We start from the raw sequence: 25,753 nt of genomic DNA on the forward strand, positions 1-25,753 counted from the left end.
GTAGGGAGCAATAAGGTCTCCCCCCAACCTCCTCTTCTCCAGACTAAACACACCCAGCTCCCCCAGACTTTCCTCAGAAGACTTGTGCTCCAGACCCCTCCCCAGCTTTCTGGCTCTCCTCCGGACCCGCTCTAGCAACACAACATCTTTCTTGTAGTGAGAGGCCCAAAACTGAACACAGTACTCAAGGTGCGACCTCACCAGCGCCAAGTACAGGGGCAATCTTTAAAATTCATCTCTCAAAGGTTTAAGAGATTAATTAATTCAAACTGCTTCTCTCAATTCTCACTCAAGCAGCAGCATCAGAAGTAGACAAATGGAGCAAAGCACGAGCTGATGAGCCCTGTCCAACTTATCAACGCACACTTCGCATCATAACTGATGAGGCTGGGCCTTGGCTTTGCCATCTCAGACAAGCAGCACAAGATATGGGGGGACCAAGGTCTGGGGACAGCAACCACTGTCATGAAGAAACTCCCAGAAGCTGAACAGCACACCTCAACAGTCAGTGGCTGAATTCAACTTTTTTTTTTTTTTTAAGGACAGTTTTCCCAGACAACTGTGTTCATTTAGATAAAAAGAATCTGGGCAGGTGCTTTTCAGCAGTTCTCAGGAGTTCTGTATCTCTACTCCTATCTCCTTCTGCAATACAAAGAGGCCATGCACGTGATAAACCCAGCCCCTGAGATGGAGAAGGGCACAAACGCTTAGAAAAAGCACGTGTTAACTGGGTTATCAACTGGCCAGGCATTTATTTCTATTCAGCACTGCAGAACTCCTGCTGGTATAGCAGGGACGGTCAACATCCTCACATCACTTGTCGACATTAAGATCTAGAATTTCACAGAATCGTTTAGGTTGGAAGAGACCTTTAAGATCATCAAGTCCAACCGTTAAATAATTTCAGTAAGTCGAAGTGACATTTTAGTTACGGTACTAGCATCAGGGACAGAGCCAGGAGTTACTGTTTCATTCATATTCAATTCCCAGAGTAATTACCAGTGATAAAGTAACTTACCACATTCATTAAATTTATCTTTCAGCATTTTCCATGTAAAATCAAAAGGCAGCTGTGAAAAGAGAAGAACAGACCATTACTAAGGATCTGCTAAACAACCTGCAAGCACTGCCAACTCTTCAAATCATGCTTTCCACCTTGGGACAGCCGTCATTCAGCATTGCATTTACAGATGCAGGGCGCCCTTCTCCTGTTAAGGAAATGGCTTCAACTCGCACAAGCCTACCTAACTCCACAACATCCAATCTTAGATATTCTGACTGAAGTCAGCCGAGCACAGATGAGATCAGCACGTCAGCACTAATTAGTGCCAGGAGGAAGGAGAGGTAGGAAGAAGGTTACTCACATTTCTCACAAATATCTGACAGGCTTTTCTGGCCACCCCAGCTGCAGGTCCTCCAGTTCCTCCAAGGGAGCCTGCAAAATTGCCTGCAAAGTTTCCACGTTCCATGTCCATTGTTCTTTCAAAATTGCTTCCCATTGCAAGTCCCATTCGATCTATGCCTGCTCCCATGCCCTGTCCCATAGCAGGGCCCATTCTTTCCATATTAGTGGCTCCAATGCGCTCCAAGCCCATTCTCTCCATGCTAGCAGCACCCATACGATCTATTCCTATTCTTTCCATAGGAGTGGCACCTATGCGATCCAAACCAGCTGGCATCCTCTCTATAACCTGACCCATTCCTGTTCCCATTCCAGCAGGGACCATACGCTCCATTCCTATACCCATTCTGTCCATGCCAGAACCCATACGTTCTACGCCTGATCCCATTCTGTCCATAGTGGTGCCAACACGGTCGATGGCAGCGCCCATTCTCTCGATACCAAAGCCTATGCCAGATCCCATTCTTTCTATGCCAGAACCCATTCTCTCAATAGCTGGGCCCATCCTCTCAATGTTCGGAGCGATGTGATCTATGCCCAGAGGGGCCATTCGGTCAATTCCTGAACCCATTCGCTCCACGTTGGAATTCATGCGATCCAAAACAAGACCCATCCTGTCTATCTCGGACCCTACTCTCTCCATCCCATGCCCCATCCCAGAAGGTATTCTTTCTATTCCCGAGCCCATACGATCAATGCCAGGTGCCATCCTCTCAATCCCAGGAATGCTGGCATTTCCGCCACCTGGAACACAACACACAGTTTATCAGTAATCATACAGGGACAAAAAAACCTAACGCATGCTTAAACTACTGAAATGCTTTAAGCTTTATCATCATTCAGAAAAGTGACTGCACGTTCCGTGCTCTGTTGCTGCAGCATAGGAAGCAAAGTTTTATTTCAGGTGGTAAGAAATCTTGATTACGCAGACCACCACGACAACAGCGCATGATTTAGGGCAGCAGTCGTCCCAGCAGACCACATACTACAGGCTGGGATGAGAAAAAGTTTATCCCTTCGGTAAGGAGCTTAACCGCTGTACGCACAAAGCCTTCCAAAAATTAAAAAAAAAAAAAGATAAAATTTTGAAGGCATATGCAAACCCAGGAGATCAGGTGGCAAAAGCGGTATTTTACGTATAATCTTAGCTGCTACCTGTCCTGCGCAGTACACTGGGGATTACACAGCAAGTGTGGTAATTTAGTAACTGAAATTACAGTTCAAATACAGATTGTTTGGAAGAGGAATGAAATCCCATCATCCCTGCCAGGCAACTCAAAGATTGCTTCTGCCAATCCAGGGAGAGACCTTTACAAGAAAAGCTTGCCCAAACCTCAGAGCCCTCTTATCACCAGAACTCCGAGAAAAAGAATGCAAATTCCACACAAGAACCACAGCAGAATGACCATTACGGAGTCACAAAGCATGCTTGGCCTTTTAGTGTGGAAAGAAATATAAAAAGGTTGCCTGTGCAGTAAAACACAAGCAAGAACAGGATTTCTACAGCTGCTACATAAAATCCCTCAACTGAGTTGTCTTGACTCTGCTAGAGAGTCTTCGAGCTGCTGCAACAGAAGGATCGCTCCCCTACAGTTTAGGCCATTTTGCTGTTGTACGAAGGATCTTAGCTTATCTATCAAATCAAGTTTAGCACTGTAAAAAAAAAAAAAAAAAAAAATCATGTTCAGTTTGATTCCTATTTGAGGGGAAAAAACCTTGAAGGAAGTGTATACTTTAATTATCTACATATATTTTATGAAGAGAAACAAGATACACAACACTAAGACAAGCTTATGCTTAAGAAAACTGAAGCAGCCACATTTATGAACAGCGCTCATCCCGTTTGAGTATTTTGAGCTTCAGTAGTACCTTAAGTAACATAGAATGGTTTGGGGTTAAGTGACATTCATACTTGTGCAAGCAAATTTGCTCGTTTCTATTTAAAAAAAAAAAAAAAAAAGCCATAAACATTTAGTATTTCTTCAGCTGAAAGCCAGCAGTGTTGTGTGTTTGCTTTTAGAGTCTCCCAGAAAAGGGCTAATCCTGTGCAGGCAGGCAGAGCCAACTCTTTGTTATTAAATTTTGCGATTCAGTCATTAAGCAAATAAACTTAATTCTGTAAATTGGGAAGGGGGGGAGGTCTGCCTACTTTGAGGTACTTGGGTTCAGTTTTGAGTACTTTGTTACCAAAATAGTCTAATACTTCCAGAGAGTCATTGGGCAACTTGCTAGGAAGCTGAATGTTATACAGGCAGCTAGGAAGAGCAGGACTTTGTTTTCATTGGAAAAAATTCAGTACCTTACCAGTAGCATTTCAGAAATGGACAACTGCCAGCAAAGCTGACAGTCTAAAACTAATCTTTTTTCTAGTATTCCAGTAATCTTTTTTCAGAAGTGTTTAATGCATAATATTGCTTATCTATTTAAAGATTATTTACCTCAAAACTATTTTTATTGCATTATTTTATATATGTGTAAAAAAGCAATGAGTTGCCATAACTGAATTGCTGCTTTGAGGTTTTTTTAATGCTGTATTTGCTTTGCAACATTAATTTTAAGGTAAGGATATTTATGTCTTTTTTTTTTTTAAATGACTTACAAAAGAGATCACCTATCCTTGCATACAAGATCCAATTTTATAGAGAGTCACCTGAGTTGGAGCAGCAGAAGTGTACTGCATTTCGCTAGCTTTAAAAATTATTTTAAATTATATGAAATTAACAGAGCACAGCAGTAACGGCAATCTCAGGAACTGGCTGAATCAAGCTGTGCACACATGGAACAGATGCTCACAGAAGACATGAAAAATGGCCATGTTCTGAATCTTTCCACGAAGCATAATTAATACATTTTGCCATCTCAAAGCTGCTGCAGACAGAACAGCACGGCACTATCCTTGGCCTGGTTCAAGTAATGTTTTACACCGAGTTATTTGCCAGATTGATAGTCTTCCTTTTCCCACTGGGGTTTCAAAAGGAAAAACCAACAGAAGAACACGAATTTTAGTGCTGTGTGAGTAAGGCGTTCTCTTCAATCATCAGATGTGTGAGTCTACACCAGATTCCTAAAATGTCTGGGAGGAAGGGAAGGAAATTAAGGTTTTGCCATATTTTTCCTCCCTAGTGCCTAGGCCACAGACTACGCTTCAGCGACAGGACTGGGTCACACATCATTCAGAACCTTCCTCTTTGCCACACACACATATATGGGAGTTTAGCATGAAGTTTTGAGACACGAGGCAGTGCATTAAGGCCAGCAGAAGGCTTCCTGACACATCTGAAATTCCGTTACACAACCCCACAGATCACTACTAGTGCATCCATCCACCTTCTGTACAGCTCTTAGGAGACTGATCAAAGCTCAACTATTACAGCAAGTACACAGAAAGTACAGCCTGTTTTGTTAGAACATCACATGCCTCATTTTTATGTACAGTTCAGGTATGACAAGCAGGTAACAAAAGTCCTTAGCATAGTGTACTCACCTATTCCTCTCTCCAAGGTCTCTCCAAAACTACGAGACATTCCCATTTCGTTTCTTCCAAATTCTCTTTCAAATCCTCCACCCATGGCACGATCCATCTCTGAAAAGATTAAGTTTGCTACATTCTTCAGGGTGTCTCCTGAGAGAACGTTTTAATACAGGCATAATCTTTAAAGATTAACAGCAAGGCAAGTTTTTATTATGTTCTCCTGATCATTTTATCTTGTCTTCTTGAGACCAAAAAAACAACAAAAAGCAGGACTCATCTCAGGACAAATACATTTGAGGCAGCCACTTAGCTCTAGAGAAGCCTTTCTGGTGAATAGAGACAGAGCGCGGTTTATCTCTCTCTAAACTAATCCTTCAAAACAACCACAACAAATCACTTTTTTTTATGCAGCTCAGAGGCCATGAGTGACTTGTGGACACCATGTCACCTGTAAGCTTCCAGTTTTTCCAATCAAAGAGGGAAATGACTAGTCTAGGGAGTCTCTCCAGTGTTACACTTTCAGAGAACGCAAGCCAAGAGTTGGATATACAAAAAAAATGCCTACCACTCATTCTGCCCATGTTCATTCCAGCTGGGAAGCGACCAATGTTTTCCATGCCACCAAAAGGACCTTCCATTCCTGAAAGAAAAGATTTTTCAGGGATTCTTTAGCAACGCGTTTCAACTTAACACCATGCTTCACCCACATAAGCTGCTTTCACAGAACGTTTCCACAGGCATCAAGACAACGCCGTATCACAGATTCACAACACAAAATTTGGTCAGAATTTGGTCACACCATATCTCCTAAGCCAAGGGCAGTTTTAACAAGCCACATGACAAAAACATTGGTCATGTTTTAGCTGAGATATTAACCCTTCCCCATACACCGATACCAATTTTATTAATACTCAAAAAGGAACAAGCTTAGTAATAACTGGTGATGATTTCAAAGAACATGAACGCCTGCTAGACACGCATGGCTAAGCTTACATGCCTTTCAGAAAGCCCAAGCTATATACACGTCAAAAAACACAGCTTACCTCCCATTTTATTCATTCCAAAGCCCATGCCTTCCATTCCCATTCCTCAAAATAAAAGAGAAAGCTTTATATAGCAGACGTAATTCTACAAAAGTTCAGCCATTAGACTGGCTGTAGAAACAAGAAACCATACAACATGCCCACTGTTTGGACTGAGGAGCTTACATATGATAACTCTGAGTAGATTGCAACATTCCTTCTCAGAAAATAAAGCAGCAAAGGGGAAAAAACCCATAGGCATTTATAAATTGAAAGCTGAATGTGTGCTACTTTTTAGGTGGCTCTTTAAAACTTGTGCTATTTAAACATGTCCTAAACAAAGATTTGCAAGCCCACTAATAAGTGTTAAAGGTGACAGATGGTTTTAAAAGTTTGATGTATATTTGCAGTGTCTGCTGCTCATGCTCAAGAGTCAGAAAATGAGAGCTGTGCCTTGACCACAGTGGAAAAAAAATGGAGCAGTTGATTAAATTCAAGTTTCCATTATCAAACTTGTTACTTAGCTCAACAAAAACTCATTTGGCTTTAACACTCCTAGTACACTTCAACTTTTTGTGTAGGCAAAACAAAGCTATCTACCTTCTACATAGCTTAAAGCTCTCATGAAACAAAAGCATAGGAGTAATCTTCTTACCTCCAGGTCCCATGTTGCCCATTCCCATGCCTTTGTTTAAATGATTTGCATCAATAGGTTGACCTCCAGGTCCTAATCCCATGCCAATACCACCAAGACCATCTGAAGAAAATATTCAGATATCAAAAAAGCCTTCTTTCCATAGTTTGACAAAACAGCAAGTTTTATTCTTAAGTAATTGACTTCCATTCTCCAAAAAGCTTGCTGTGTTCCCACTTTGGGGTGTGTACTTAAAGCATGAAAGTGTATAGTAAATCCAGAGTAGATGTGTCTTGAAATATACTAAAGACTATTTCAAATATTTTTTTTCCTCATAATTCATTTTCCATCTTACTACTGAGAAAACTTGCTTGTTTGGTTGGTTTTAAGCTGACTCCTGAAAAATAACTGGCTAGAACACTGCTTATTTTGCTTATTCTAAGGAGAATAGAGTGGGCAATTTAGTATAAAGATCTTCTAACCTTTGCACAATATTACCCTTGATTGACAAATGGCTTATTTCCACCTTTGTCAAGGTTCTTCCCTTGTAGGTAAGAATTTAACCACAAAGTTCAACCTATCATTATGATAGCCACCTATAGAATTCAGAGCACACAGCCAGCCTCTTCTCTGAGCAAACAAAGTGTATCATTCCCAGGCAAAAATTTTGAATCTTCCTGTACCCAAATGAATTAAGGATTCCCCAGCCCAAAGAAAGAAGAAAAAGCTCTCATATTTTCCTTAGAGGTAATCAGGAAGAAAGAGTTCTCTGCTCGCACTTGCATCAAACAACAGCTTAACGGCATTCTTTGCCTATGAGAAGAGGACTTCCTCAAGTACAGCTCAGCATAATAAACACAGGAAGTGTTGAATCTTGTTTTAAAACAACACAAAATACCCCATCCCCGCCCCAATAAAGGCCAAGAAACAGGCTTCCACTGGTATTTGTTGAGTTTTATACAAAGATATATATACAAATTGGAACCCAATGACTTTCTCTCTCAAGTATGCCATTACAGAAAGTCAAGGCAGCAACAAAAACCGTGAGTGATAACTGCTGCTGAATAAAGCTTTGACAGATACACAGGGAACTGAACTAATTAAGGGATGGATTGATTGATTATCATCAAAATTGCGCAAGTTAGCAGCACACAACAAGTTTGGTTCCCATGCCTAAGAAAACTGCAACTGGCTGAATCCATAGAATTATGTTAACAGCCACCCTTTACATTTTTGCTGTATTTAAAGACATTGAGCCCAGACTCTTCCGGCTCAATACTTTCAGTGTTTTATCACAGCATGGTTGAGGTTGGAAGGGACCTCCAAGCCCGCTTGCTCCAGCAGGGCCACCTAGAGTTGGTTTCCCAGGACTATATCCACACAGCTTTTTAATATCTCCAAGGACAGAGACTCCACAGGCTCTTTGGGCAACCTGTTGTTCCAGTACTCGGTCACCCACACAGTAACGTTTCCTTATATTCCAATGGAGTCTCCTGCGTTGCAGTTTATGCTTAGTGCCTCTTGCCCTGTCACTGGGCACCACTGAAGAGAGCCTGGCTCCCTCCTCTTTATACCCTCCCTTCAGATATTTATACACATTGGTAAGATCCCCATTAGAAACCTGAAGACCTGGAAGATTCTCAGGTCCCCAATTCAGCCCTTTCAATTGAAGGAAAAACATGAGATACCCAGAACACCATCACGTAAAAGGAGGCACGCTTTTCCCTATTGACTGATTATGTTTCCATTAAATCCCACTATTAACAGTAGTTTTACAAGGCATTGGGTGGGGTCTTTGAATTGCAACTGAGATATTTGGAAGCCTTGAGAACGTGAATGGGATACTGTTTTAAGACAAGCTTCTAGCTATGAGCTGAAAGAGTATGCAAAAAAAAAAAAAAAAAAAAAAAAAAGGACAAGACTGAGCAGCTCTTTTTTACTATTCCTCTCTTTGATATTATTCAGACCATTTGGATCCCAGCTTTCCAAAGTCTGAACCAGAGTCTTACTGGGGCTGGGATCAGGGCCCAGCTGCTGAACAGCGAAATAAAAAACAGAACATGTTGAATCATGCGGGAGAGACTTACGAGGAAGTTGTTGGGGTCGCTCTGGAGGAAAGAAGTCTCCTTTGGGAAAGGCTCGTTCATCCTAAACACAAATTCAATACATTAAAGTTTGCAAGAAAAGTAAGAAATTATTTCTTGCTTTTTTTTTTTTTTCCAATTAAAACACAGAAAATTAAAGCTAAAGCTTTATGCTTATGATTGTCTTCTAGGAAAACAATCAGAATTAACCTTCCCCAGTGGCATAAATTGACATCACTAGGAATTTGGCAAGTCACGCATTTCCCACCCCCCCATATTTTGACTCAACCTTGAAACCACACATCATCCAAAATCAGGAGCACAAGTACCATTTCAAAAAGCAGTAGGCATCTGAACATACTTACCATTTTTACATGCATCGGTCTGTCAAACAGCAGCTGCCCATTAAACATCGCTATTGTTTCATTAAGGATCATTGTGGAAGCGCTAGAACCACGCAAAGTCTTAAAGCTCTAATGCCATCTGAGGCAGGTTACAAAAACCCGGTCAGAAAATCAAACCTCTCCAGGTCTCTTCTTAAAGCTATCGTTCACAGATTATCAAAAAATCCTTCTCCAAAACTAAAAAGCTTTGAAATACAAATAACTGAATATTCAAAGAGTGGCTTTTTAAAAATCAAAACATGAGTTAAAAATACTCTTTTGGCTAAGATTAAGGTCATTAAGAGATCACTCCAAACGTGTCTCCGAACCAGCCTAGGTGTTTAAGTGTTTCATCAGTAACTTTAGCAGTTTAAAACAGGAGAAAACATGCAAAAATCCTCAACATTTCCAAATCAACAAATAGCCAGATTTTGAAGTATGCCACGCTAGTGAATCATGCAAGATTTGTCTAAGCCTTCCTCCCACAAGGCTTAACTTACTAGGTGCACATGGAGAATGGAATTCACATTCAAATAGAACTTCAGGAGGGGAAAGAGGGAAATGTTTTTCTCCTTTCCATAGCACGGCCACAAGTTGAGGGATCATGCACACACCTGTACTTTGTTGGTTGGTTGGTAGGTTTTGTTTGTGTTTTTTTTTTGTCAATTGCTGTGTAGCAAACCATTGCTTGCATGGTGTAAGGATACAGGGAACAGAGGAACACACTACGTCAAGCCATCTTACATTGCAAATGGATTTGTTGCATTCCTCCTTTACCTCCATCACAGGAATTTAAGACAAATCTTTTCTCAGAAGTTGCATTTTAATATTAGCTGCAACATATAGAGACAGAAATTTACTATTTGGGCTAGAAACAGGTATATTTACATGGGAAATTCAATCCATTCCACTAATGACACTGAGCAAACAGCAACAATTCCTTCAAGATGGGACTTTTTTTCCCCCCCTCTTTTTCAGTTTTCCTTATGTTTTCCATCCACTGCAATGGCTTGACTTTCCGTGACATGGCAATATCCTCAATTGTAACACTACAATTTTTATTTTCATCCTGCTTTGTTTCCTAAATTATTTACCTACTATTTAACCATCATTACTCTTCAAGGATACATATAGCCTGAACAGCCTCTATAGCTTGCTCAAAAGTGACAGTGCCGATCCCACGACTTTTGCCATCTTTATCTTCTAGTATGTCTGCTCGAACCACGACACCAGCCATGCTGAACACTTCTTTCAGTTTCTTCCAACCAACCTTGTAATCCAACTGGAAGACAAGTGATATTGGGAGTATGAGAAAGATTTCCATCAAAAAACAGCTGTAGCGTTATTACATTTCCTTTCCTGCTATCAGCAGTCTTAAGAAACAAAGAGTCTTCACAGAGATAGGATAAAATTTAAAAATTATTTAAAGAATGCTACAGAGCTTAACGCAACCTTCTTGGCCTTCTTCAAAACCACAAATTAACAGACTCTGTAACATGCAGGATACATCTTAATTCACAACTTCACTAGCACAGAGAACCAACAACACTAGCCACAGAATAAATAACTACTCAGTTTTACTGAACAGAGCTGAAAGTCTAAGGCTTTTCTTCCAATTCGTTAGATTTAACCAAATTAAGACCTAGACACTCTGTTCACAGATTACACAGCACTTACATTTGCAACAAAGACTGTGCTTCCAAGTCTTCCTGCCTGTAAGGCATGAATGATTTCGTTGGGTATGTTGGGATTGTTGAGGATACTGGGCGGAATATTAATCATGCCGGGGCCGCCTGGGCCTGGACCAATACCCATTCCACCAGCTGCTGCCATGACCTTCTGCATTGCTCTCCTGGCATGCTCACCATCAGGATCCTGCAAGAACAGAAACAACATACTCGGTTCCCTCTTTACTCCACTAAATGTGCGGGGATTTAGTAACAGGCAAAAGAAGGGGTTTCCCTTTATACAGGGCTATCTGCTCCCTATAGACCTCCAGCCAACTGCTTCACATATCATTGCCATCCACTAATTTATTTTCTTTTAACCAATGTGCCGGCACGCTTCAAGTTAATCCTACTCATGCATTTCCTCTGATTCTGAAAGCGTTTATCTTTTACTCAATCCAACAATAAACCTCAGTTACATCTGTTCCAAAGACTGATAAGCCCAGAATGGCATTGGGAAGATTTTGGAAAACAAATGCCAAATAACTCTTGGTATCTTTAGAACAATGCAACAATTTATTTACCTTGCACTTGGACTTACAAGACAAGATACAGTGTGTAAAATTTCAAGAAGATTGGTTTGGGCAACACTTTTTATTTCCCCCCCAACACTGGCTTTCTAACCCAAAAAAAAAAAAAAAAAAAACCCACCACCTTGTTATGTATCCCCCCTATTACTATATAATCTCACGATTTTAGGACATGCTAGAGAACATGAAGCATAGGATGAAGAATTCAAGGGAGGAAATAAGATTAATTATTGTCACTTCACTTTATACTGAAAGTGAATGTAAGCACCTTCACAATACAAGGTGAACTCATGTTACTTAGGTTGGAAACGTCACACTGTATTCAGTGAGCAAAATGCACCAGCACTGTAAGACTGCTGAAGAAAGTGAAATGTCAAATAGAATTAATTAGGCAGAAATACAGATGCTTTAAAAGTAAAAGCTATTTGAGTTAATTTGAATCTTGATCTGAATTTTAAGACTAAACAATAGCACTTTTTGAAAACAGGAGAAAGGATAGCTTTCACATGATTATTTCAGCTACAGAAAATCATAGCAGTCTGAGGTGGAGAACACATTAAAGTGAATACAAGTCACTTCTCAATTTCAGTTTCCTATTTCACTGTTAAAATGAGGCATGGCTTACAACCAGATTAGCTCCACTAGAAAGCCAAGAGTGGTTGTCATACAAACTAAATTCTTCTGATCAAGCAAAGAGCTTTATCTATTCTGCCATAAGTTTTTATTACGTCACCTGAAGGCCTTTGTGCTCCTCAGCAGTGAGACAGTCAACAAGGAGAGGTACATACCAGCCAGTTGGCCAAACTGATGCTAATGGTCATCCACAATAACTGAATTTGTTCCACACAGTCAGACTGGCACACTTGGCTGGGTGTTGCTACTGGTAAAATGCTCTTTTTCCAATTTCAAGTATCTTTTCTGTTCTGTCGGTGTCATACAGACAGAAATGTTCAAGTATGACAACAGTTTAACGAAGAGTTGGGTAAATTACAACCACCTCTTCTCAAGAACTGATACCAAAGGGCAACCTGACTTCCAGTAACAATGGTACATCGTTAACAGGAAAACTGGCCCAGACATGGCCCACTCTTGATGGCTTTTTTCTTCCAAGGTCCTCTTATAGAAGTCAGTGCCTGATGACTTGCAGGTGTAACCATGTTCTTCTAACCTTCCATTTCACCTCTTCCTTCCTTGAAAGGGTAGCAAGAGGCCAACAGTGCCAGAAGATGGCTTGCGCCAAGAAGCAGGCTGCTGCCCCCAGAATTCATTACTCTACTTAAGAAAATCCACCAGATCTGAGCAGTGCTGCCACTTGCTGTCCCCATCCTTCTTCCCAAGCGCTCCTCAGACTACAGCATGAAGCGGGTTGCTAAGGGCAGACCTCCTGTGCGCACTCTCTATCTTACACTCATGCAGACATCTTTCACCCCTCACCATTAAGTGGGCAGGGCAGGACATGAAGCCTGCTTAGCCAAGAACATAACTCACATACCCTACGACCAAGAGTCGCTGCTAGCACTGAAATAAGTCCCTTTCTATTTTTGTTTAATTGAACCTTCAATGCAGCTACAGGTTCCAAACTGCTGGAATGAAACTTTAAACTTGTCAATGGTTAAGAATTAATTCACGGTACAGTTGAGCATGTCGCACTGGTTGACAATAGCAAAGCCATTAAAATGGAAATAAATCTTGGAAGTATTTCAGAAACCACCTTATTCTATGGAATTGTTTGTGGAATACACTCATTATGATTCAGAATTAAAAGGGAAGGCAGTCAAGAACAAACAATATTTATGCAGGTTTCTTCTTCAAATCACTAGCAAGAAAGTATACCTGCAGTTAAAGCCAAACTCTGTTTTGCCCGAGTTCTGCGTTGCTACCATCAGCACCTACTCTTTAAATCAAGTTTAGTCTTGATAATCACGTTCAAACTCAAGTTCAGCAGTACATGCTGATGGTAAAAAAAGGTTGGCCATCTTTTTTTTTTTAACCCTATGTGATGAGTCCTGCTTTTGTCAATTACTCTTATCTGCAAATGAGTCAGCCATAAATCTTGACTAAGAACTACCCCTTCACCTTCAAATTCAACATACTGAAAGAACAGATGCACGTCTTACTTCTTTCACTTTCAATGGTCTTCCACCAAGACTATGCTTGTTCAAAACCTCTGCAGCCTTTTTCATGCTTTCTTCCATCTTGAATTCAACAACACTGTGGGGATACAAGACATCTAAGAACATTGCTTATTTTTTAAGAGTTTCCTCATTTCTTGCTATAAATTCTTAAGTGAACTTACGCGCATCCCTGATGAGATGATTTCACAGGCGAGTAACACGGAGGAGAGGAGGGAAGAAAGAAGAAATAAAGTAAGTAAAAGCACAACACACACAAAAACCACTTTTTTTTTTTTAAAGTCAAATCACATCAGTTAGCCCTAATAGCGAAAATAAATGTAATCTTACCCAATAAAGCCTTCAATACTTGAATTCCATAAGATACTATTTCTTATGCGTTAACAGGATTAAACTGTAGTTTCTGAAGTTGTAACAAACAGAACTAAGTCCCGATTCTCCAAGAAAAGTACCACACGCTTCATGTGACCTGTTCTTCCCTGACATCAGCGAAACCCTTGCCATATTCTCTCACCCTAAATCCATATCCTTCAGTACACTTAAGTGTGCTCCTACTAATTTTTTCCTTGTAAGATACTGTCGCTGGACTAAAGGACTTAAGTACCTATGAAGGCAATATACATTTACATTTAGGAATTGAATTCTTTACAGGCACAGGAAGTGTAGTTTACAGAACCTGCTTTTGCGCACTGGCCTTACAAATTCAGCAAACCACTACAGTGACGTTTTCCAAAACACAAGTATTACTTTAATATTCCGTACCACTATACATACTGCTAGGGTCCATGGGTCATTCAAACAGCCAACGCCAACTGAACGCAGTGGAAGACCACCCTAACACTGTTTACAAGGCCCCATCCCACCTCCTCCCCACCCCAAAAGAAGCTTTAAGCAATCCTATGATATAGCCACTAAGCATACACACTCTCTACCTTCCTGACTTCGTTTCGTTCCTCGCCACCATACAGTTACATTTGTCATGTAGAAAATCCACAGAAGAAATCTCTCAAACACTTACCCTTGACTTTCCTTCAGCGTCCATTAAGAGCTCCACGTATGTTACCTCACCAACTACAAATCAGATTCCAGACGACACATATACCAAGGGAGAAAAGCCAAGAAAACAATGGGAATTTAGAACAATCAACAACCGTGTATGGAGCCTCTGCCTTATAAGAAAGCCCAGAAACACTCCATGTTCTCTAGACCACAAAACTGGACAATTACAGGTATGCAGTAAAGTCTTAAAACGGTTAAAACATGTTCTTGATTTTTCCTCCACTTCAAAAGCCAGCTATTTCCACAATATCAGTTTCCTTGATCTTTAGTACCCACTCATTACTTGAGGCAATCCAAATCCATGGGAAAGTCTGCAAGAACAAGTTTCCTTCACTTTACATAGTATGCAATCTTGTCTCCATGGTCCAGAACTTGAATAGTTACTTGCTTTTCTCTGGTTTTAAAGACAAAGTTCCAAAAATGGAGACTGAGCCAAGAGACCAAGAGATCACCGACTGCCTACTGTTTATTTCAGCAGTTTCTTAGCCTTTCATTAAGCCACAATAGAGTAAGCTCCATTTTTTTAGCTTCAAGCAGTATTAAACAGTCTGCCATATTTGCTCTCAAGACAAAACTGTCTCAGCAATAGGCAAAACGCGCTGGAAAACTACATCTGCACCTTTCCTCACAAGATTAGGATTGCCTTTTTACGACCACATAACCATATCATGTACCTCCAGAATACAACTACCGAAATGGCTGCTGCCTTTGAAGCGACTGGCATACAGAAGAATCTTTGAAGAAAACTTTTTTTTAAAAAAAAACTTTTTCTTTCTGGTTTTAGAAGTCCTAGTTTTTAAGTTTAAGACAGGAGGACTCCAAGTTGCCTTATCTGATGGGTAGAAAGCAGTTTTTATGGGAAAGCATGACCCAGGCTGGATATTGCTCACATACTTTGAGCAAGGAACTGGAGTCTCATAGTCAAAAGTCCACCTCTTGCCAAGGGACAGAGAGACCTGCCATAGGACCAGTCAAGTACAGGACACCTAATGTCATTATGCAAAACAAATATCCTGAAAGGTCAGTCTCTCTCAAAGCTGGAAGAAAAGGAATGCTTAATGAAATGACTTTTTTTTTTTTTAATTCTCCATTTCTTATTTAAAAAAATAATTTAGCCATTCCAGCCAAAGAACAGTTAGCTAGACAGAATAAACTCTGAGCCACTCATATTTTTACGAGGACAGTGTTTGAGATTGGTAGAGGCTAAGGAGCAAGTCCCTTTGAAAGGGACAGGGCAGATCAGAGTGTTTGATTACTATCCATACCTTCACTATCTAAACAATACTTCTTGAAGTAATGCCTAACAAAATTAATTCAGTCCTATAATCTGAACAGTATAAGATCACATAGTATACATGGAATTGTTTCCACAGCGCGTAGGGATAGTCCTTGGTGGTACATGGCGGCCGTGCACCAAGTCCAAATATTCAGTATTACCAAGACATTCTGAAGCCATCCATCTCAACAGCAGCAGCCAGAGTCCAACCAAACTTTGATCAAGAATGCAAATGTGATTCAACAATTTACGTAGTAAGACGACAAATTCCCAGATTACCTACAATACCAAACCACTCCATTTCACAGAGGCCAGAAGGCACAGGTTAGAAGCCTGTGACTTTGCTCCTAATAACACTGCTGAGCCCCTGGATCGAGGGCTCTCCTCTCCCAACCACTAATCAAATTCAGCTACGATTCTTACTTCAGATCCACACAAACACTTCCAAAGAAGTTTGCCAAGCTGGAGCAAAACATATTAAATACGATTTAACATTTACTCTTTTAACGAATCTCTGACCTCTGAACCACAAGATTTCCAGGAGTCTATCACAGCGGCAATTGTTTGTCACTTGGAAAATCTAGCATGTGCCAATTTTGCTCAGTGCTTCACATTCAAGCCTTACAGACACCTATATTAAAAACTAATTATACATCTTGAAGTAGCTGTTTTCCTTCAAAGGCCATCTGAACTTCCTGAATAGCCAAATTAAAAAAAAAAAAAAAAAAAAAAAAAGCAAGGGGGAGGAGAACAACACAAATAGCGTAACAGCTCAGTATCCAAGACACCAAGTCCAGAGTACAGAACAACTGCAATAAAAATGCATTTTTGCGCTTGAAAAACCACATAAAACGATTCAATGTGACACTTCTTCCAGGCGACTATTGTTTAAGGCTGGCAAAGGAAACTTTTTGGTTTTTAAACAACCTATGCTGGGTCACATTTTATTTGGCCTTTTTCTAGATCCTGAACCACAGTATATCAGAACATCAGGCACTGGTGATAAAGCAGAATAGCAGACAAGGGTAGCTTATGACAGTGCACAGGCAATTAAGCCATGGAAAAGTACCACCAGCAGATATCCGTGTGCTAAACCTGCTTCAGAGGGCAGAAGAAACGCACAGTGATCCAGGCAGATTTTCTTTCCACTAGAGAAGAGCTGGCTTATATCAGGAAACAGATCCTACAGCCACAAGTGAAGAAATGTTATTCAAGCACAAGAGACTTATTTAAGAAACTCCAGTTTATTACAGCCTCCAAAGGGAGATAAAACTTTCAGAAAATCCTAGTTCTAAGTCAATGCATGTATAATTAAGGAACATGTCCCCCACGGTGTCTTTAAGACTTAACTTAGAGCAGAATTATTTTCTGAAACCTCACACTTGAGAAAGTTCAGAAACTCGGCGTCTCCCAAAACAAGAGGCTAAAGCAGAAATCATTGCACAGAAATACAAACCAAAGGCATCTCCAGTGTTGCGTATCATTACAGCCATAGGGTTTCTCCCCCTCAAACTTTACATCCACTTTCCAAATAAGTTTATATGCGTGGAAAATTAAGATGTTCAAGACAGGCAGGTCTGTCAGCATTCAGATATTCTCCAGTGACTGTTCAGGAAGCTCAGATAAGTACGTCCACATGGTGCCTTGAGGCATGGCTCAGATGGATTCACCTAGCCCTAAAGACATACCTGGGAAATAACTAGGATAACAAGCTCAGGCGTAGATGTCAACTTGGAAGATTCTAAAGTTGGGCGGTGTGATTTTAACAGTTAGCGACAAACCAAGAAGCTCCAAAAGGCATGAAAGGTATAGAGAGGCAAGTCTCAGCAAGAGGAGAAGCACAGAAACTGAAAAAGGGGGTAAATGCTTTATATCACAGTAATTTCGTTGGCCTACAGGGTCAAAAGCAAATACTAAATAGAGAAGGAAAACTCTCAAGACATTATCAAAACTATACGGATGTCCCATCACCTTCTGAAGTAAAGAACTACAAGCAACATGACTGAGTCAAGAGGACCCCGCCATCAAAAGCCAAATACTTTTAAGTGTGAGGCAATTCAGAATCGGTCACAGCTCCCCTTTCATTTACAGTGTTTAAAGCTCATGACAGGCAACCTCTAAAAAGTTATGAGAGGGGGGGCTTGGGCTGGGGAGAGAGGAGAGACACTTCATACGTGTACAAAGCTTAGGGGATAAGAAAAGACATTCTTCCCACAGTACAGAAGAGTCTGCAAGCTATTCTCTTACAGTACGGGGAAGGGAAATCTCACTTTTGCACAAGAAAACCCAGATAAAAACATGGGCAATTTTGGCTCTTTAAGAGCCCAGGCTGGAAAGAGGGAGTGAAAAAGCTCATTGCAGCCACTGATGAAGGACAGCGCCTCCTTGAAAAGATGGTTAAGGCGAAGGAAAATAGAGCAACTCATTAGTGCATCTACTTAAAGTAAGGTGGAACAAAGATGCGGAACAGCACTTCCATGCTGCTCACTCATCCTTTTCTCTTTGCCCACCTAAAACTGCAGTCTGTAAGCACACTGCGACAGAATCTTGGGCACTGAAATCCAGGGGACTCTCCAGTAACAGCTGTCTTCAGGTAGTGGAGTAACAGTTGTTAGCACCAAAGTAACAAAACCGCTCAACTAACATCTGGGATCAGGTACAACAGCAAGAGGGCATGAGTTACGTCTTTAGCAGGCCACAAAGGTTCCAAAAATTTTTGGAGATGGAGCAAGAAAGAAGGCAGCACGTGAAGTTTAGCAGCTGCTTTTCTTCACAGAAAGTTTAAGCTGGGAAAGCTTTGTTGCTTCTTTTCCTCACATCTATTCACACACCCAGGTTTTGATACGAAGAGGCAAGCACACCCGCTCCATATGACAGCTCTGCCTTACATAAACGTGGCTGCAACAGTCTCTGGGGTGTCTGGGAATCTTTGAATGTGACATGAGCATGGCCTTGACTGCAAGTGCTCCTGGCTTTGCAAGGGAGCAGAACATGACTATTGCCTCGTTCTACAGCTAGTCTTTCTCTTTGTATGGTACACCATCTTGCTACTCTGGTCAGGAAAAAGGTTTAGATACGAAATTCTCTGTTTCCTAAAGGAACTAGTAAGTATGTCAAATTCAAACACAAGTTCTTTATTATCATATGGTATCACCTCACTTATGCCAGCTGCCATGAAGCATTACTATTTTTCTCCCTAAAGACAGAGCCATTTGTTGGGGGACAGATTAAAACAGCTATTTAGCATTCAGTCATGTTTACGGTTAGACTCCACTTACATGCTGAAGAACTGCTGCCTCATTCTTCTCCTGAAGCCATTCACCAATTGCCAGTTATCAATGCTGATTACGTCAGTTTAGTAGAACCTTGTGTTTGTCAGCCAATACAAGGGAGTTTCAAACAAGAACATTTTTTCATTTCATTAATAACTACGTCATACTGCATACCTGTAATTGAGTTTCACCAACAAATACACTGAAATGACTGAACCAAGGCATTACTCTTGAGAGAGATGTCACCTTTAGAAGACTTCAGATGCACGCATCTGAAAAAACCAGGTTGCAGAAATATGAGCAGACCTCAAAGCTCATTCTCCTAAACCATACTTACTGACGCAAACCAGCCGATGGAGGTGAACTCCTCCTACGTTCAGCAACCTGCTATGCCATTGCTGCTAACAGCTTAAGTCTTCACGACTGCCAAGCGATGGAGCAGTCATGAAACGCCTAGGTTTACCCTTTGTGTACAGATCCTTTTCACGTGCTCCCAAAACCTTGAACGTTTGGCCTGTAATTCTTAACACTTACGAACCAAGAATTCTAACGTTTAGATTTTTCCACGGTCACATTCCTGGTTCTTGGAACTACTATGCCTTGTATCAAGAAGAACCGATTGAGCAAGTTCAAGCACAGCACAAGAGCACCAATTTGGTAGAAGTCAATGACTAATTAGAATGAATCGCAACTACACAGCAAATCTCAACTGTTGTATTTTAACAAGCAGTCCCAAAAACCAAGAACAATGCTTCTCCATGTTTAGCATAACAAGCCCTGCAGACAGAATGAAGAGGTTTCAATGTTCCCCTAGGAGTATCTGCTGGAATGAGCAGCTGAACAGCAAGGCAGGAAACAATCTCACACCGGACTTTTCCATCCACGTGAACTGGAGAGAAACCACAAGACACTTGGAACGGAATTCAACACAGTACTTAAAATTAGACATCTACACATACAGATACGCCTATTAACCAATGTATCTTGTGTAGCAAAGTGAAAGCATAGTTTAAGGCAAGGGACCATTCCTAATTAGGGCCTGTTAAAGCAGTCTTTAAGACTGTAATTCTTTGTATTACAGAAAACCATTGCTGAATCTCAAGCATCAACGTTTCACAGCCTCTAATTATGGAAGTTTCCCACGGCTTACAGTCCTGAAGTTCATTACGCAGACTCGGTTCCATTTTGCCTCCACAGACAAACATTTTAAAACCCTTTGGAAATTTGTTTTGCCATTCATTAGGCCACACACGTTAACTATGATTCCTTACCTAGGTCAAACACAAGTGAACACTGATCACCATTTTGCGAGACATTTATGACTGATGCTATGTATTTTAAAAGTGACCCACAAGAGGAATGGTTGCATTAGTTACTTGTAACTTGTTTTGAGACATTTTGATGATGGAGAAGCCAAGTATTTTCTTGCCACTCCGCTGCATTTCCAAGGTGACTTGAGAACTACTAAGTTGGGCATCAGCTTAAGGAAATAACACTACATTTAGACTTGTCACCACCTGAGACTAGTCAGCTCAATGTCTTCATCTTCTTCAAAGATGAAGATGCCAAGGTCAACAAACTAAGGCAGCTCCCATTCACATGGGACAGTTAAATAGAAGTGGGGAAGGGGGAAACACCATGAACATGATTTCCAAAGCCCTAACCGTATTGCAGCACATACCAAAGCACAAACCTGATTTTGCTTTTTTGCAGGTCACCCTTAAATACATGTTACTGCTATCAAATGGCAGTATGGATCTTTATCTAAGCACAAATCACTACCAAGTTTGGGGACACAGCTATGTATACACACGCCAGATCAGCACTAAATAACTACCTTTATTACCCAAAAGACGTTAAAATGCTTCAGAAAGTTTTGTTGCATGTCAGGGCTAAAATCTGATAAAAGCCTCATTTTTCCCCCCTAAGAAAAATACTCTTAAATCTCTGATGAAGCCCTATTAGCTATATGCCAACATGCCTATGAAGGAACTATCCACCTGGAAGGCTGCCAGGGAGCAGATGTTGTGCAACACCCAAAAAGGCTTCAAGAAGACCTTTTACAAAACTCGTGTCGCTAAGTCCACCCAGAACTTCAACTCTTAAGTTTACAAACAAAGTCAGCCACAAGTAAGATGACAGACATCACTTGGCCACCTGAGTTGTACATTACCTTTCTCTTTGACCAGGTCTTTCAGAGACTGCCACTTCACATCAAATGGAATATTTGTAATAAAAGCTCGGTATCTTTTAGCAGGATTAGCATATGGCTCAAAGCGATTTCCTCCTCTTTTGACACTTTTCTCTTTTCTTTTTTCATTCTGACTTGGTCGTTCAGCTTCACTGCAAGCAAAGAAAGATAATCACACACATTAACTACTCTGGCATTTGATCAATGTCATACCACCTCTTGGAACATAGCTTGTTACATTCTTAAAACGAAATCAAAACTTGTAAAGTTTCATCCACTCACGTTATTTGCAAAACCATACACCTTTCAACCAAAGCTGGTACACATGGTACCAGTGCTACGTCATGTATTGTAACCGCGATTTCCTAACAGCAGACAACTTACGTCATGAAGACCCACTATTTTCTCCCACATTTATTGAATGTAACCAAAGTTCTTGATTTCATAAGCTGAATCTCTTTAAAGCCGACCAAGCCTCACTCTGTCTCCTTGAGATGTTCCAGACCAGACGTCTACCCTCTTTATTTTCTCCTTAGCACACTATACTACTTACACACCTTGTACATTGTATTTGTACTCTTACACCAGAAGAACAAAATAAGCCTGTGTCTAACATTAATAACGTTTTTCTCCTCCAATTAATATAGTTTTTGGATGACACAAATTTAAAGCCTCAGTGCATTCCAGCAGCACATTAAACAGCTCTTTCAATTATTTCAGAATACCAGCTCTAACAGGTCAAAAATAAAAAAATTAGAAATGAAGACTATTTCTCAACTAACCTAGATGACTATCAGGTCTTAACAGGACACAAATGTCACTGAAAAACAGTATTTAAAAATACAGGAAAATGAAATACTTCAGCCTCCACCTGACAGGATTTCCTTAACTAATCCAATTAATCTCCTTTTTCACTTTGTGCTGCTTGAGAAGATGCAGAAATACACCTTTAGAAAGGATTCATGCGAACACATTAGTCAAAAAAACTGGTAAAGTTTCTAAAACTTATCTGTACAGACACTGAGCTTTTGCTCAACTTAAGACCTATGTAGCCCTGCAAAGTCCAAGCCACGTCAAAAATTCTGGCTCTGATGTGAACGCACTTCAGCATCAACACTGTCCGGTCCTTTAGAACCATTTAAATCCCTGAACCAATACAACAGCCGGGGGGGGCAACAAAAAACCCAACAGAACAAGTACACAGATGTCTACAAAGTTTTATATTTGAGTGGGTTCCCCATTTTTATCACATAGCAGCCTACAGTTTTTCAGTCAGAAGAGACATAGGTTCTCCATGTAAGTAATATGCTGCAGGAGAGATGTATTGAAAAAGTGTTCTTTAGTTATCTACAACATTTATTGCACCAAGAAGTGAAATTTTTAGACTTTCCCTCACTAACTTTTTTAAAGCTTCTTGAGTAATGAAGTAATTAAAAATCAAAAAATAGATTAAAAATAGGACAATCCTTCTAGCACCTTAGATTCTGTTTGGCCGAAGAAATAACACAAGATTTGGTGCTCGTGTTAAAAGCTACACCCAGGTTTTTTTATGATTATTCCGCAAACTGGAACTATTTACATTCCCCTGGGTTGAACTGCTGTATAACATGCTTTGAAGTAATGCGGTATGATGCAGACATTTTTTGCAATCCTGCATTTAAGGCTCCCAAGTCAGCTCAAAAATACCTCAAGCTTTGCTATACCTGTAAAGAATTCAGACAAGCCACAGTACCTGCCATTAAAGACAAGCGTTACCCTAGAACATATTCCTTATCATATTCAGCGTAACAAAATCCAGCCAGGTCAAAAGAAACATCAAGGAAACCACTTCAGCTGCAAAGTTGGGTGGTTTGGTTTTTTTTTTTCTTTTGCAGGATTTCAGACACCACCTCTATGGGTTTCACACACCAAAAGGACAAGAACAGCAGGCACAGGTAGAAGTGAAATTTTTAGACTTTCCCTCACTAACTTTTTTAAAGCTTCTTGAGTAATGAAGTAATTAAAAATCAAAAAATAGATTAAAAATAGGACAATCCTTCTAGCACCTTAGATTCTGTTTGGCCGAAGAAATAACACAAGATTTGGTGCTCGTGTTAAAAGCTACACCCAGGTTTTTTTTATGATTATTCCGCAAACTGGAACTATTTACATTCCCCTGGGTTGAACTGCTGTATAACATGCTTTGAAGTAATGCGGTATGATGCAGACATTTTTTGCAATCCTGCATTTAAGGCTCCCAAGTCAGCTCAAAAATACCTCAAGCTTTGCTATACCTGTAAAGAATTCAGACAAGCCACAGTACCTGCCATTAAAGACAAGCGTTACCCTAGAACATATTCCTTATCATATTCAGCGTAACAAAATCCAGCCAGGTCAAAAGAAACATCAAGGAAACCACTTCAGCTGCAAAGTTGGGTGGTTTGGTTTTTTTTTTTCTTTTGCAGGATTTCAGACACCACCTCTATGGGTTTCACACACCAAAAGGACAAGAACAGCAGGCACAGGTCCACAGAGATCACTTAAACAACGTGGTTACCAAGTACGAAAACAAACAAACATTTAGGGCTTCTTTCAAGGGAGTTCTAGGCAGCAGTAAGGAATGAGCCCTGCATCACCTCCAAAATACACCATGCCTGCCTATGAATATCCCTCAGCTAGAAGGGCAGGCAAGATAAAATTCACAGCAGCTTTGCCCATCCCAATAAGGAACCACTCTGATTAACTGTGACCCATTTACACCAAGGCTAACGCAAGATCTACAGAAAATAATACACTTTGGTAGTTACTTTCAGAAGATATTTCATCTGATTTTTTTTCCTTGCATTACAGAACTGAAATGCTTTATCAAGACTAAAGAAAAATTCTCCTGTTTGTGATGTGTGCAGAAGGAGGAACTGAAAGGGAAGCTCTTATTTCCTCAAAAAAAAAAAAGATTACACACATTCCTCTGCAAGCTTTCTTAAACATGCCACCTAGACCCAACAAGTGTACCAGAAATCATTAAGAATCAAAATCCAGTACAGGCAGATCCCCCTTCCCCCCCACCAAGGACACTGAAGATATGTTCACATGAACGTTGGCATTATCACTGTAGACGTGTTAGCTTTGCCACACGAAGCTTGATATTACAAATAGAATTGCACCTAGATAAAATTATAAGCTCTCTGGAGAGACTCCAAATATAGCAGGGACCAGGAAAAGAAAAAAAAAAAAACAGAACAAAGTAGACATTTTACTTATACTTCCAGTAATAAGTCGTCTCCTCATATAAGACAAATTATGATCATGTATTACCTAGAGCTGCAGGCTCTGCTACAGTCTCCAAGAGCGAGCTTTGAGGTGTAAACAGACTCCAAGACACCAACATCCTCCACGTACCAACTAGCCAACATGAGGAGGAAAGAAGATGACGGGAAGATCCTTCCCTAGCCCTGGCTAACATATTACATGTCACTGTACTATGTGCCATGGTGGCACCGGGATCGGACTGCCTCCACTCCTGAAGAGGCATGCCTGTTTCTGCCTGGCAGGAAGGCAGCAGAAAGAGCTGCATATGTCAATGTTTTTTCAGTTGCCACAAGCACAGTTTAACTATTTTGCATTGGGAAAAAAATAGATATGGCCAGAAGTGACGCTTGAAAAGCTGACTACCTTCCTGGTCATGGGAAACAATCCACAAACTCAGGTGGCAGAGGCAGATGAGAGCAGTTTTTCAGATTCAGACACACTGCCATCCCCTCAAGTACCCGTATCACCTCCAATTAGCTAACAACCATCGAGCTGGCCTCTGTTATTCAGATCTGTCAGCTCTAGGTCAGGCTACAGACATGCAACATGCCTGGGCGTAACAGCCTGCAGCAACCAGCAGCCCGGCTAACACACAACTGTGTAACACACCTCAGGAACAGCAGATAAACAAATCTGACCTCGTGTCTGAAACATTACTCACAGAGCATCGGGTTCAAAATGCCGATTCTTATCTCCACGGCATTTAAGGCCTGGGGCCAAAAGTTAACTGAAGGTGCTCTTTATTCCACAGAATCAGTATTAAAAAAAGCTTTGCCAACTATGAAATTTTCCAGAATGAGGTTAGCATTGACGTAGGAAAGCGACAAGCAGCTCAAGCTTTTTCTGCTTACAATTCCCACATTTACAGGCTTATTACTTATAACCCTTGCAGGTTTTTTGTTAATTTTGTAGCATCCTATCGACATCAGGCACGCAACCCTTACTCAATGCCTGGCATCACCTTCAAACTCTCACTCTCGAGGCATTTGTCTCTCTATTCCTCACCCACTCCACAGGTAAATCATCAACAATGAAACAGAGCACACTTTGCTCCAAACGTTGCAGCAGTACGAGAGATGACTGCCTGAAAAGAGCCTATTACAACCTGCTATTGATAGAATAAAAAGCAATTAACTTAGAACATCAAAACCCATCCCGCTGACACAGCCTATACCCCTAGGGGAGGCTTTAAGCCGCCCATTAGGGCCCAGCAGAAACATTTTCTAAGCGGTATAAGCAAAGATCCCCCTGGCTGCCGCACGCCGGGGCCTGCGGGGCGCA

General features: G+C 40.7%; 1 protein-coding gene across 7 annotated transcripts in view; it reads right to left on the reverse strand.

Annotated features, from left to right (window-relative positions):
- Positions 1-21,332, reverse strand: part of HNRNPM (heterogeneous nuclear ribonucleoprotein M) — a 22,565-nt gene extending 1,233 nt beyond the window's left edge. The window contains exons 1-15 of one of the 7 annotated variants that reach the window (XM_035892243.1): positions 21,167-21,249; positions 14,405-14,457; positions 13,551-13,558; positions 13,348-13,465; positions 10,675-10,872; positions 10,126-10,279; positions 8,980-9,029; positions 8,618-8,678; positions 6,552-6,653; positions 5,918-5,962; positions 5,440-5,514; positions 4,887-4,985; positions 2,093-2,146; positions 1,365-1,447; positions 1,019-1,070 (exon numbers count right to left, since the gene is read on the reverse strand). In XM_035892243.1, the coding sequence (XP_035748136.1) occupies positions 1,019-1,070; positions 1,365-1,447; positions 2,093-2,146; positions 4,887-4,985; positions 5,440-5,514; positions 5,918-5,962; positions 6,552-6,653; positions 8,618-8,678; positions 8,980-9,029; positions 10,126-10,279; positions 10,675-10,872; positions 13,348-13,465; positions 13,551-13,558; positions 14,405-14,428 (1,123 nt within the window). In that variant the 5' untranslated portion in view covers positions 14,429-14,457; positions 21,167-21,249. Of the gene's footprint in view, positions 1-1,018; positions 1,071-1,364; positions 2,147-4,886; positions 4,986-5,439; positions 5,515-5,917; positions 5,963-6,551; positions 6,654-8,617; positions 8,679-8,979; positions 9,030-10,125; positions 10,280-10,674; positions 10,873-13,347; positions 13,466-13,550; positions 13,559-14,404; positions 14,458-21,166 lie in introns of all 7 variants that reach the window. The other 6 variants (XM_035892241.1, XM_035892242.1, XM_035892237.1 and 3 more) reach the window with 6 other exon arrangements.
- Positions 21,333-25,753: the final 4,421 nt, after the last annotated feature.

The sequence above is a fragment of the Egretta garzetta genome, unplaced genomic scaffold (genome assembly GCF_000687185.1).
Source record: "Egretta garzetta isolate BGI_Z169 unplaced genomic scaffold, ASM68718v1 scaffold4, whole genome shotgun sequence".
In the NCBI taxonomy this organism is placed as follows: domain Eukaryota; kingdom Metazoa; phylum Chordata; class Aves; order Pelecaniformes; family Ardeidae; genus Egretta; species Egretta garzetta.